The 13,306-nt window shown below is 40.4% G+C and overlaps 1 protein-coding gene across 1 annotated transcript in view; it reads left to right on the plus strand.

The window, feature by feature from the left end:
• LOC125895807 (glypican-5-like) overlaps positions 1-13,306 on the plus strand; it is a 70,653-nt gene that overhangs the window by 6,892 nt on the left and 50,455 nt on the right. Inside the window, exons 3-7 of the mRNA XM_049587932.1 lie at positions 2,738-3,279; positions 8,247-8,429; positions 10,587-10,768; positions 10,973-11,032; positions 11,639-11,761. Coding sequence (XP_049443889.1) covers positions 2,738-3,279; positions 8,247-8,429; positions 10,587-10,768; positions 10,973-11,032; positions 11,639-11,761 — 1,090 coding nt within the window. The remainder of the gene's footprint in view (positions 1-2,737; positions 3,280-8,246; positions 8,430-10,586; positions 10,769-10,972; positions 11,033-11,638; positions 11,762-13,306) is intronic.

Genomic DNA, 13,306 nt, shown 5'->3' on the forward strand with positions numbered 1-13,306 from the left:
CATAGGAAACGCAGGAGATCCTGAGATTGGGCCTCTCATTATCACCTGACTATAGATAACAGGGTAGTGAAAATGAGCCCAGGGATGAATTAAGGTGTGTGCTATTTTGGCTCGCATGCACCAAGATAAAGTCAGTCCAAGGTTAGTGAGACACTGTGTGACAAGGAAAAATAATATATGCACTGATATGGAAATGTCACATCTTACATGTGGGACTGACATGTATCTATAGCAGGTATGTCCCCATTATCAAATTGGAACAAGTGTCTATAGACTTATTATATTTAAAGAGACAGCTCATCCTCAAATTAAAAATACATATTTTTCCTCTTACCTGTAGTGCTATTTATGAATCTAGATGTTGGCCTTCTCTTGAATATAATGAGATAGATGACACTCAGCTTGTGGTGCTCAAAGCGCCAAAAAAATACATTTGAAAAACACAGCAGCAATGTCTCTTTCCGGAAATCATGACCCGCCTACTCATGATAATCCACCGACCTGATTGTGAGCAGTTTCATGTAGGAACTATTATCTTCGAAGCTTTGATGAGATGTGGCGGGAATGTTTCTGTAACTTATTACTAAGTTGGACCATCGTGGGTTGGTCATTTCATCCCACCTCTTCCTTATACTTGTTGGACAGCCAATTAAATAGTTTGAAGGGAGGGTCAGTTACTGTGCTGATGACTTAAGAATCATGCATGTCTGATACCTGCCACCTCCTTTCAATGCCCTCCAAATCTTTATATGTGAAAAAAACAAAATCAAAGCATTTGAATACTAATTTGGACGTTGATTACTATGGCAATGATTGAAGCCTCGAAGCATTCGGATCGGCCCTAATGTAAACATTAATGGCATTCTTCTTGACTGAACTGTAAAGCTAGCTAGCTCAGGTGAGCCAGCAGTATCAAACTATTAGTTAGAAATAGAAAGCAGATGCACCCTTCCTTCTGCGTAATCGTATGTAATACACTAATGACACTTTGTCATTTATCATGTGTTTTTATTTTCATTATTTCTTACAATGCTGAAAGCATTACAGGTGTACCTGTGACTGCACCAGAGGACCACTGGTATTAGCATTATTATTTTTGGAGACTGCTGTTGGTCATCATTCTTTTAGTCACCTAAGCAGGGTGGCTCATAGGATGGTATTGGTTAATCCATCCAGCACTTTGGTCCAAGCTAAAAATTTGGAAATTTAACTTGACACAGACATTTACAATTCCTAAAAGACCCCAGTGTATAATAGATTTGCATTTATACAGCACCTTTTTAGTCCTTCACCCATTCAGAGTGCTTAATACTACATGCTACAATCACCCATTCACATTCACGTTCATACACTGATGACTGAGGTTACCATACAAGATGCCGCTGGCTCAACAATTAAACAGTCACACATGCTCAGGGGTTCAGTATCTTGCCCAAGGATTCGATGCTTTGACATGTGGACTGGAGGAGCCGGGGATCAAACCATTGATCTTCCAATTATTTGACAATCCGCTCTAGCTCCTTAGCCACAGAAGCTTAGGAGCCTGATCCCCTGACTTTTCATCTAGGGCCATCATAAGGCCAAATTTTTACTTCATCAACTTTATAAAATACACATCATCCAAAAAGGAGTTCCTACCCTGACAAAAAATTGCTAATTTTGCTAATATTTTATAATCTTGGTAATATTCTTTTTTGTTATATTCATGATAAATTATCAAAGATGTTATTCAGTTGTAGGGGAGACCGGGGATGATTGTAACACTTTTTGTTTGAGCAAGTGTAACTCAGTGTTTTTTTTGTTAGAGCTCTTAAATTTTGATACGTGGTACCCATATTTGTCTGCTATAAATAACACACACTTTGACCTCTACTACACCATCACAGATTATGGAAATTAATGTCAAATACAAAGAGGTATATTGTTATAACGTACCCCAGTACCGGGGTGAGTTGTAACACTAGCTGGGGATGGATGTAACAATTAAATTATTGTGCTTAAAAAAGATTCACAATAGGCTAAATGTATTCAAGCACTTTAATGAATAATAAAGAAGGAACAATAAACTTGTAAGAATACAATAATTTTAATATTAAAATAAATAAAAATGTATAACATGAATACAAAAATAAGTACAATAAAATAAATAAAAATATATTACATAAAATAAATAAAATTAAGAATAATAAAGTATTAACCTGTGTGTGTGTGTGTGTGTGTGTGTGTGTGTGTGTGTGTGTTAGTTGTAGCCTGAATGAGGCTGTCATTTGAACAGCATTTTAACAGTTGAACAATAAACACTTTCGAAGAGTTACAACCCTCTCCATGCCAAGCAGCCATGAAAGAGCTAACCGTTTTTAGCATTTAGCTTCAAAGCTAGCACTAATGAAACACATCAAATTAAACTAGAGAAACTACTACTTGAACCTATGTAAGTGAAACAACTGTACATACAACACAATGGACACTATGCAGAAAACAACTGTGATGAAAAAGTTTGGTTTCTCACCTGAAAAACTGTTTTTTGGCTCTAGAACAGACAAATTTGAACTCAGAGACATGCGACTTGACCAGTGAGCTCCAATTGTAAATGGGCATGGACTATGTTGATGATGTCACCACAGCTTGTTTCTAATTGGCCAAACTGAGAGTGTTACTATCCCTCTGTTACAACCATCCCTGGTCTCCCCTACAGAGGTTACAATAAAATGCATGTTTGCTTTCTTTCTCGTTCCAGAGACCTTTGAGTCGCTCGTGTCCTTCACATCTAACTTGACCAGCACTCTGTTCGACAGCGCTTACTCCGCTTTGACGTCTGACTGTCGCCCCCTCGTGTTTCAGCTGTTCAGTGACATCAGACAACACCTGTCTGGAGACATTAATTCTTCATTGGACAACACTGTGCGTCAGTTCTATAACGATCTCTTCCCATTAGTCTACCGCCGCCTGCTCAACCCTGGGATCGGCCACATGTTGCCCAAGTCCTCCGCTTCCACCAATCACAACGACTGCCTGCGAATGACGCGGCAGGATGTAAGCCCATTTGGACCCCACCCTCGCCTCCTGGTCAGCAGCTTGTCCCGTGCGCTCGGGGTGGGCCGAGCACTGAGCCGACTGCTGAGATTGGCTGGAGAGGTTGTGAATGCGACCGAGAAGGCGACGTTATCCAGAGAATGTGGGCGAGGCTTAGTGAGGATGCAGTACTGCTCCCACTGCAGAGGGATGACACTGATACGGCCCTGTACAGGACTGTGTGTCAACATTATGAGAGGATGTTTGGTAAGTGTTTGAATGTCTTTGAATTTAATGTTTGTGTGTGTCTGTTTAATCATGGATGTACAAAGGGCCAAGTTGCTCTGACACTGTGAAGCCAACAAAAGTTTGATTTCGGGGGTTTAACATTTCCCACATCTTATGCATCATGGGGCCCATGGAGCAGGCGCACTAGAGACTTCCACCGCCTGACTTCCAGTCAAGCCTTTTGCTTATTTGAAACGGGATAATGTGGAATGAATCAAACTGAATAGTGAATTCTGATAGTGAAAAGTCTTTTTAGGCCCATCGGCATCTAATGACGGACTTGGAGTCGTCATCCCACTGGCCACAGCGTCAAATTGGCTTCAAAGTCCTTCGGGCTTGTTTTAATATGTGTGTATGTTTCCACTATAGTTATACTGTACAATTACTGATAAAATTCAGCATGGGATTTCACTTTACTTGTCATCAGAGGATGTTTAGCAGATTAATGTGTGTATGTGTTCTCTCATTGAGTCATCAGAAATTTTACCTCTAAATGACATTTTAGGATGTATGCGTAATATGCAAGTTAATAGAATGACCATGTCTGTGCATTAAGTATGGAGCAAGTGGCTGGAAGGCTATTAGCTTAGCCTAGCTTCACTTAGCATTACAACTGGAGGCAGAAGAAAATGGTACTGTCCAAAGTTAAAAAAGATGCCCACACCAGCACCGCTCTTACTAATAACTACTTTATGTCATGTTTATTTAATCAGCACACAAACAGAAATGTAAAAACAACAATTTGTTGTTTCACTGGGAGTAAGAAGCTGTGAGAAAGCAAATAAGTGTGTTTCCAGAAATGTTGAACTTTTCCTTGAAATGAATTCGCCCTTAAAGGAATACCTCACCCACAAAGCTGCTCTCTATACATTGATTCACCTGAAAAATACCCGTCAAACTGATACACACAATTAAATGAATGTTCAGTGCCACCATAAATATACAGGTAGCGTTCTTGGTACAAGTGAAACTTCTGCAACACCTGGGGCAAATTCATCCCCCACAACTAATGAGGCATGTGCTGTCAAACTCACTTTCAGCTGCTCCACCTGTAAGTCACATGCCAATCTGTCTAACACCTAGACACTGTCATTTTGTCTCACAAACATCTCGTCCAGTAAACTATGACAATCTTATTGCTGTTGCACCCACTATAATTCCATCCTCGCCTCCTTTTCTGTCCAAATTTGGTCTGCTGAATGTGAGATTGCTGTCAAACAAAGCATTCATCTGTCAAGATTATATTCTGTCAAAAACTCTAAACTGCTTCTTTATCACTGAGTCATGGCTTACCCCTGATGACCCCTCCCCCCCACTGAAGCCACTCCCTCAGGCTATTCTCACTTTCATCAACTTAGATTACTCGCACGAGGTGGTGGGGTTGCCGTAATTCAAAATAACGCCCTGAGCAGTGCTCCATTATTTCTGCAGCTCCTTTTTCATCTTTTGAATCTTTAGCTTTTATGATAGATGGCGCCTCGCTGGTTTTCTGCCTGCCAGTACACAGACCCCCTGAGCCAAATAATAATTTTATCAGTTAATTTTCTGATCTCCTTTCCCACATTGTTCTGAAATACGACAACATTCTCACTCTGAGATTTCAATATCCACATTTGCTGTCCCTCTCGTGACCTGTGATTTTGTGTATTTACTGGAATCTTTTCGTCTACAACAGTCTGTTAATGGTCCTACCCATGATAAGGGTCACACCCTAGACTTAGTTCTCTGCTCTGTGACAGAAGAGTTTGACCTACTGTATGTGATAAGGCTATCAACTCTGATTTTAATTTGCTATGATTCTCCTGTTTGCCCTGCTCTTCTCTGCACCCACACTGCAAATTCCTCCACTGTTACTAAGTTTGCAGAGGCCTATAGGGAAGCTCCCGTCATTACCAGCAGTAGGGCTGCACCATCTCATGTAAGCAGAGAGGAACTTGTCTCTTTATTTAACAGTGCTGTTTTGGCCTCCACTGACTGTGTTGCACCAGTCTAAAGTAAAAAAACATAAGCCACTAGCCTCACCATGGCTGAACAACAATACTAGAGAAATAAGAAGGCAGGAGGCCAGAGCAAAGGTGGACACAGGATAAACTAATTTCAAACTTTGAAGGATCTCTTGGTTAAATACCAGCAGGCTGTCAAAACTGCCAGAGCTCGATACTTCTCTGATATTATTCACAAAAACTGTCATAATTCCAGAGTACTTTTTAGTGTTTCAACCTCCATCACCTCCTCCACTCCCTGCTCCTGCTTAGAAACATCTGTCTTAAAATTTGAGGAATTCTTTAACTTTTTAGAGACAAAGTTCTTAATATCAGAGCTGGTATCTGTAAATACTCCATGTATCTCCTCGGACAACACTGTAGTTCTGAATTCCTTTAACTCCATTACTTTCCCAGAGCTCCATCATATTGTCTCTTCTATAAAGACCTTCACTTGAAAACTGAATCTAGAATCTTCAGTCCTAAATAACTACAGGCAAATCTCCAAACTGCATTTTTCTTTCTAAAATACTCAAAACAGTAATTTTTAACCAACTGTTGTCCCACCTGGCTCTAAACTGCATTTAAAAAAATCCCAGTCTAGTTTCAGAGCTCCTCACAGTACTGAATCAGCCTTAGTAAGAATAACTGCTGACTCATGTCACTGCTCCATTCTCTTGCTTCTAGATCTAACTGCAGCCTCTCTAGATCAATAGCTCACTCTATTCTCATTCACAGATTAAAGGAATGGGTGGGGGTCTCTAGTTCTGCTTTAAACCGATTCTCTTTATACAACAGATCCTTCTTTGTCTCAGTCAGTAACTCATTTTCTTCCTCAGCTACCATCTCCTGTGGTGTCCCCCAAGGTTCCATACTTGGTCCAGTCCTTTTCTCCATGTTTTACTTCTGATAGGCCACATTATTTAAAAACATAATATATCTTTTTACTTTGACGCGGATGACACACCAATCTACCCATAGAGCCAAACAACAAACTAACTGACCTAAATAACTGTCTTCACAACATCAAATCCTGGATGGCTGCAAATTTTCTCCAGCTCAATGAGAGTAAAACTTAAGTTATTTTGTTTGGACTGCAGCACTTGGCTAATCTTGGTTCTGAATTGAAGTTTGACAAACAAATAAATTAAGTAGTAAAATTAAGTTTCTTCTTCAAAATCAGATCAATTCTGTGTCATCAAAGTCATCTGTCTCAAGTCATCCACGCCTTCATATTCTCCCACCACGATTATTGCAACCTGTTATTTTTTGGTCACATTTGGTCACTCAGTCTTGTTTATCTTGTCTTCAACTAGTCTAAAATGCAGCAGCAAGAGCTTTAACAAGGTCAGATTAGTCATGCCATGTTACCTGAATTTGTGAAGAAAATGATTTTATTTCTCTCATACTTCAATGGACAATGGCAAACATATTGATTGATTGATTGATTGATTGATTGATTGATTGATTGATTGATTGATCAGGAACCACATTTAATAGCATCAAAAAATAGCATCAGTTTACAATCTCTCTCAACAACCTCTGCAGTATGATCCAAGTCTCAAGAGAAAAACAAAGTTTTCTTCATGAATTCAAGGTAACACGGCATGACTAATTGATTTACAAATGGTCACTTTGTGGGTGAACTATTCTGTAAATATCCTGTCGAAGTAAATATCAGAAATGTTTTATTTCTTTAAGGTGAACTGTGCAGGAATTTTACTGTTTGTAAACACAACATTCAACTTGGCCCCTCCTCCCTACACTGCTACATACACTGCAGGCTACTTTATTATTGTCGGAACATTACATTTGTTGAAATGGAAAAGCCGATACTTTAGCACGCTAACTAAGCTAGATCTCTGTGTCGCTTTTCATCCTCTCCTTTAGCACTCTCTAGCAAAAGTGAAATCCAACCTAGATTCAATCTTGTTTTTGACCAACCTTTGTCTTTCTTGGCTCTGCACCTCGCTATATTTCGATAGATAGATACAGATTAATACATCGCCACACACTTCTAGTTCTAGCCATAAGTAATGATGACTGAGTTTATACATTTCTTAGGAAAATACTGCATAGTATGCCTTTGAATTGTTTGTAATCTCATTCCACATTTAGAATTTTTCTTTGGAGTTTGTGTGTGTGTATTGTAACTAATACTGATTTAGATGCATGGGGGACCTCAGAGCTTTTGTCTCATTTTGCTTCTGGAGAGGCAAGTAAAAAAGAAAAGTAGTAATGTTCCCACATCTCACATTTCTGAATCATTCATTCACAGCATTTTATCATCAATAAATCATTCCCACATTAAGTTTTAGACTGACAAATAACAAGAACATTGCCAAGAGAACTGGCAGTGTTCTCCGTGCATCTTACGGGGCTGCTTCGAAATTTGCTGGACAGCTTTAACAGCGCCCACAATAGAGAGGCTTGGAAGATGGCACTGTTCATCCCGCTTGAGAGTTTCTTGGAAGCAAAGAAAGCGTGGTGGAAAAACAGCTCCCATCATGTTTATCCTCTTCAGTAAAGGAAAGGAAAGAAAAACACACACAGCAAAGTCAAGGAGAGGCAAAGGGACAAGTAGGAATAGCCTCACTGTGACAGAAGGCAACTGGGTTTATGGAAAATGTGGTCCTGTCTATCCTGTTGTGAGATAGAGACTGCCAGTCATCTCAGTCACTGGCTCATTTCCATCCATCCAATTGTTTCTTTAATTACAGCTAACTGTCAAAAATAAATTTGCCACAGTTTTAAGTATATATATATATATATATATATATACAGCACACCTAAGCCAATTTACCAACCTTAAAGAAATTTAAAACGTAACATGAAAATATGTTGTTCTCTTTCTCCCCGTCTCCTTTCCACATTTGTCACATCTGTACCCTCTTTCTCCTCCTATTCCTCCATTATCTGAATTCACTCTCCCCATTCCTCCTCTTTTCCCTCTCTCTATTTTAGGTGGGTGTATCAGAGCTTGGCGCCCCCTGGGGGAGTTTGGTGGTGTTGCTCCAACGGTTAGCTGCGACCTTAGCAACCAGCAGCAACCACAACAGCATGGAGTTAGCTCTGTTAGCAGTCCGAAATCATGTGAATGATGCTATACTGCACGCTCAGCTGCACGGGCCACGCATCACAGCCACAGTAAGCAGAGGGGATGCTGGGAAGGAGGGGAAGGAGTGTTTGCTTTATCCTCTCTATACTCTAAATTGTTGCCTGAGGTTCTGGATATTGATATCAGTCAACCAAGAAAAGTTTGGATACTAAAGTTATTGTGACCCTAAAATGTCCCCCGTAAACTGCAGTCACAATAAAGGGATCATTAACAGATTGCTTAACGATCCGTACTCATATGTCCCAATAATAAAGTCATTTGAATTTTGGACACAGAGTGAGGAAGGCCGTGGGTTTTCTTTCAGCCTGGCAGTTGGATCTTCTCACAAAAGCCTTGTACCTAGATGGGCTAAAAACAGCCTCATTCTTCAGAGAATCTGGGGTTCCCCTCAGTCTGTGTGTGTGTGTGTGTGTGTGTGTGTGTGTGTGTGTGTGCGCGAGTGTGTATGTGAGTGTGAATACAGATCCAGTGCCAGACAAAGACTGTGGTTGGCGGGACAACCGATACCCAGAATGCAGCTTGGTTCTGAGTGATGAGAAAGTTTCTGTGGCTAATCTCTGGACAAACAGACGACACACAAACACATGCATGCATGCACACACTGTTGGAGGAGGAAATAGAGTAGCTATCCAACTTTGAGAGAACATTGTGGACTTAGTAGAGTAGATTCCTGAGAGGTAAACAAACATACACAAGCATAATCACACTGCTAATTGTGGCTAATACGAAAATACCACTTAATTGAATATTTGATCAAGCTTCTTATTCATTAGACTCATCACTGAAGGCTAACCCCCCAACCCTTTGGCAGTGCATATGTGCAGGATTTAAAGTTAATAGATGATTTAAACATGATTTTAACAGCAGTAATTTATTTAATGGAGTAAGACCACTGTTTGCCAGCCTTTGCAATGCATTGTTTCTTGTGCTTTACCGTGTTAGATTTTGAGTTTAACTGATTAATTTAGCGCTGCGAGATTTAGTATTACGAGACTGATAATTGCCAGCTCGGGGTCTGCAGTTTTCGGGGGTTACTTTGGGAGATTGTGGGGGCTCAGCTAACATGAAAAAACAGAATTTATGATGTATTAAATAAAAATGAATAATAACCTCTGTGGCGGAGGTAAAAAGGGACCAAAAATATAAATTAAAATAAGAATTATGAATAAAAATTACAAATTTGTTGCTGGTCTAGTGTGTTTTAAGCACATTTACGTCATAATAACCATTAAACTACCAGCTATGGAAGGCAGACTGCACAGGAAACAGCTCCCAGCAACCTGAGCCAGTTGTAAAGCTCTAACACCAAATTCTTCAACTAAGAATTAAAGGGATCCCTCCTCAGTTGCTCTTGCTGACGTTTCTACCATTTTTTGCCCCTGTTAAAGGTTTTTTGGGGAAATTTTTCCTTATCCACTGTGAGGGTCCAAGGACGGACGGATGTCGTATGCTGTAAAGCCCTCTGAGGCAAATTGTGATTTGTGATATTGGGCTTTATAGATAAAATTGAATTGAATTGAAAACAAGATGGCGAGCAAACAGAGACAGTGAAATAACTAAAGGATAGATGGTTAAAACATCCAGTTTCTGCCTCTCCAAGTGTTGAAAAACTAGAAAGGCACTTGGAAACCACAGACCTTGGTCAAGACCAGTAGTCCAGTCTTCTATGATATGTAAATCTGCAAGTGCAGCCATTACATATGTCTGGATATATTTCCAAAGCTATTAGAAGTATGTAAAATGAGCGCTCCCTATCGACCGCTATCTGTGTGAAGTCTGACCAACTACATGTGAAGGCTACCCCATAGGCTTACTGGTACCAGTGAATGTGAACTGTGATAAAGAGTCATTGTATTTCTACAGTTGGCTATGTTTTGTCACTACTGAACTCTACTACCACCTACTGGTTTTAAGATGTATGGCATTTATCCTGCGAAGGCCAAATCTCCTACCTCGCAATGCTAATAAAAGTGAAAATAATTCATGTATCTGCCCCATGATTCAAATCTGCACCAAACTGGATGTGCTCTTCCTTGGCCCTTTCTTCTTTCACCAAGTTTTGTGAAAATCGGGCCAGTAGTTTTTCTGTAATCCTGCTGACAAATAAACCAAACCAAAAACATATCACTTAGCGTTCCTCCAAAAAGCAGCCAAAACACTGCCCTGCAAACTGTCTCTTGCTTCAGGTAGAGAAGGTGTGTGGACCCCAGGCAGCTGCTCCCATGGTGCCAAGTGCAAATCCCACTACCTCGCATATCACAGCCTCTGTGAGCCCTGCTACATCAGTAACCTCAGAGAGGTCAAACGTGACATCGCCTCCCTCGGTGGGTCCGGCTGCTCATCAGCATCTCCAGCCGCAATCCCGGAGGTGAGTTACATACATCTGATGAAATGTATGAGTTCTTGTCAGAGGTCAGACTATCTGGGAGGGAAGCTGGAATTTAGCCACAGCAGGTGAATTAAATGTGAGAAGAGACAGAGTAGAGGGTGTTTTTACATTTGACCTTCAGTCATAGCAGAAGAAAGTTGATTTATTTATATGTGTGGTTGTGTGTGTTGTATGTCCCTCTAGGTCATTCCTTCTTAAAGGCTCCAGAGGAGACAAGAGTCGCAGCCTGAAGAAACTGTCCAGGTAAATTTATCTGCATCAATTGAGCTTTGAATTATTATCGAAATGATATTTGTCCATAATCCCAAAGAGAAGCTCTTATAGAGGAGCCAGCACCAGAAAGAAACCCTTTTTAGTTAATAACTACATTTTACCCCCAGACTTAAGATATGTATTTTACATTGATTCAAAACACTTGTTAAAATGACTCAGCGCAAACATTCAGCTACTAAAGTGCAATGCAGCTGTTGTCAGTGAACTTTTAATTCTCTGTATCTTTAGTTACATTTGAGTGGTACAATACTTCATTATACTATGTGTCATTCCACCTAAAAGATACAGCCATTCCCTAAAGCTGGGACTTTGAGAAAATAAAACCTCAGATCAGACAACTCATTAAATGAAAAACCTTCATATCAGATTTTCATTATGCAGTCATTACCAAAAGTGCTGTGAACTTGTTTCCCTTCAGAAACTTACCAGAGTCTATCAGAAGGGGATTTCACAGGGAATTGGACATGACAGGTCTTAATTGGAACAAATAAAAGTATATGGTACACTGGTCCTACTCTTATTAACAACAACCCAAGCATTCAAAGGTGCACAACTTTCTCTGTCTCTCTCTTTCAGGGAGTTTGAGGGCTCAATCCAGCGGTACCAGTGGTTTTTCTCAGAGCTCCCAGAGATGCTCTGTGAAAGTGAGATGGAGGTCGAGCAGCATACGTGCTGGAGTGGCCAAGACGTCGTAGAGAGGTGCGTTGCGTTACATGTATTACTTTGTAGCAAAGATCAAACACACAGAGTATGCTCATGTAATTCCATAGTGAACGAGAAAATATGATTTTTAGTGGTATCATTTTAGATCCAATATGCTGGAGTGCAAAGCTAAAGCAACAGTAAAAGCACATGCTGCATGCGCAGCACTCAGCAGGCCATGTAAAATCCAAGTTGGTGCATAGGTAATTTGTCTCTCAATGACTTGAGGGCATCTTCAGTGTCCAGCATTGCTCTCTGTGCTGCCACCTGCCCAGAAGCTGCAGTACATTGCGGTGATATTGATGTACAGTAGGGGGGATTATTTGTCCCAGTGTGCTGTAGCTTCCAGTCACAACTCTGTGCTAAGTGACAGCCCAGTAGGTATGTGAGACAGATGTTTAGTGCCACCTTGGATTTTGAGGCAACTCAACTGCACTGTGCTGATGTAAACCGATTATTATGAAGCTATTATCAAAGTGAAAGTTATACTTTTTATACATTTATCTGAAACGGTGAGCATTAAACACCAGAAATGAGTTCTGTACTCAGGCAGTCTCCCATTATTTTTGAATTCAAAAAAGAGGACAAAAGTCCAGCGTGTGTGTGTGTGTGTGTGTGTGTGTGTGTGTGTGTGTCTCCCAATAGTTGCCAGGGTGGGGGGTGACAGGGTTGTGAAGGTTAGAGAGTTCGTTTCCAGACTCTTTCTCATGGTGATTACATTGGCAGCTTAAACTGGTAACAAGACAAATGGGCACACACGCGCACGCACCGACACACACACACATTCGCAGGCATGCACAGAAATGCGCTCCGACACACAGGTTCATACACACCTACCTACTGACACACGTACCAACACACACCCTACAGTACACAAAATATGAGATATTTGTGTTCATCAGACATCTCACCGCACACAACCCTATCTCACCCCACACACACACACACACACACACACACACACACACACGACATCAGTTGCTGTGATGGAAAAGGTTTTCCATTAATGGTCTATCAACCATATGACACAGACCATGTAGTCTTGCAAGGACATCCTACACAAACAAACACACACAGACACAGACACACAGACACACACACACACACACACACACACACACACTTTGCTTTGTCACCATCAGTGTTTCAGTGAAGGCAGATGAACCTCAAGTAGAGCCTTTAGATATATTCTAACAGGGCCAAAATTAAGGAATCGAATATTTAATGGTGTATAAAAAAACATTACAGTAATACATTTGGTAATGTACGCCAATGTATACAATTTGGGTTTAAGAAATTCTGATGATTGCACCCTCTTTAAGAAAATAACAGTAAACAGTATGATACGTTTGAACGGGCATTAGAAAGTATCACTGAATTATGATTACCATGATTACCACACAGAGAACAGTGAGCAGTTTTCCTAAATGTCCCCCTATGATGACTCTTGTAGTGAACCTTGCCTCAAGTCAAATGATTAATATATTTTTAAAAACTGGATAAATTTGGAGCCTTAAAGTACCATTTAAGGGTATTTAGCCG

This window comes from Epinephelus fuscoguttatus, linkage group LG10 (assembly GCF_011397635.1).
Source record: "Epinephelus fuscoguttatus linkage group LG10, E.fuscoguttatus.final_Chr_v1".
Lineage (NCBI taxonomy): Eukaryota > Metazoa > Chordata > Actinopteri > Perciformes > Serranidae > Epinephelus > Epinephelus fuscoguttatus.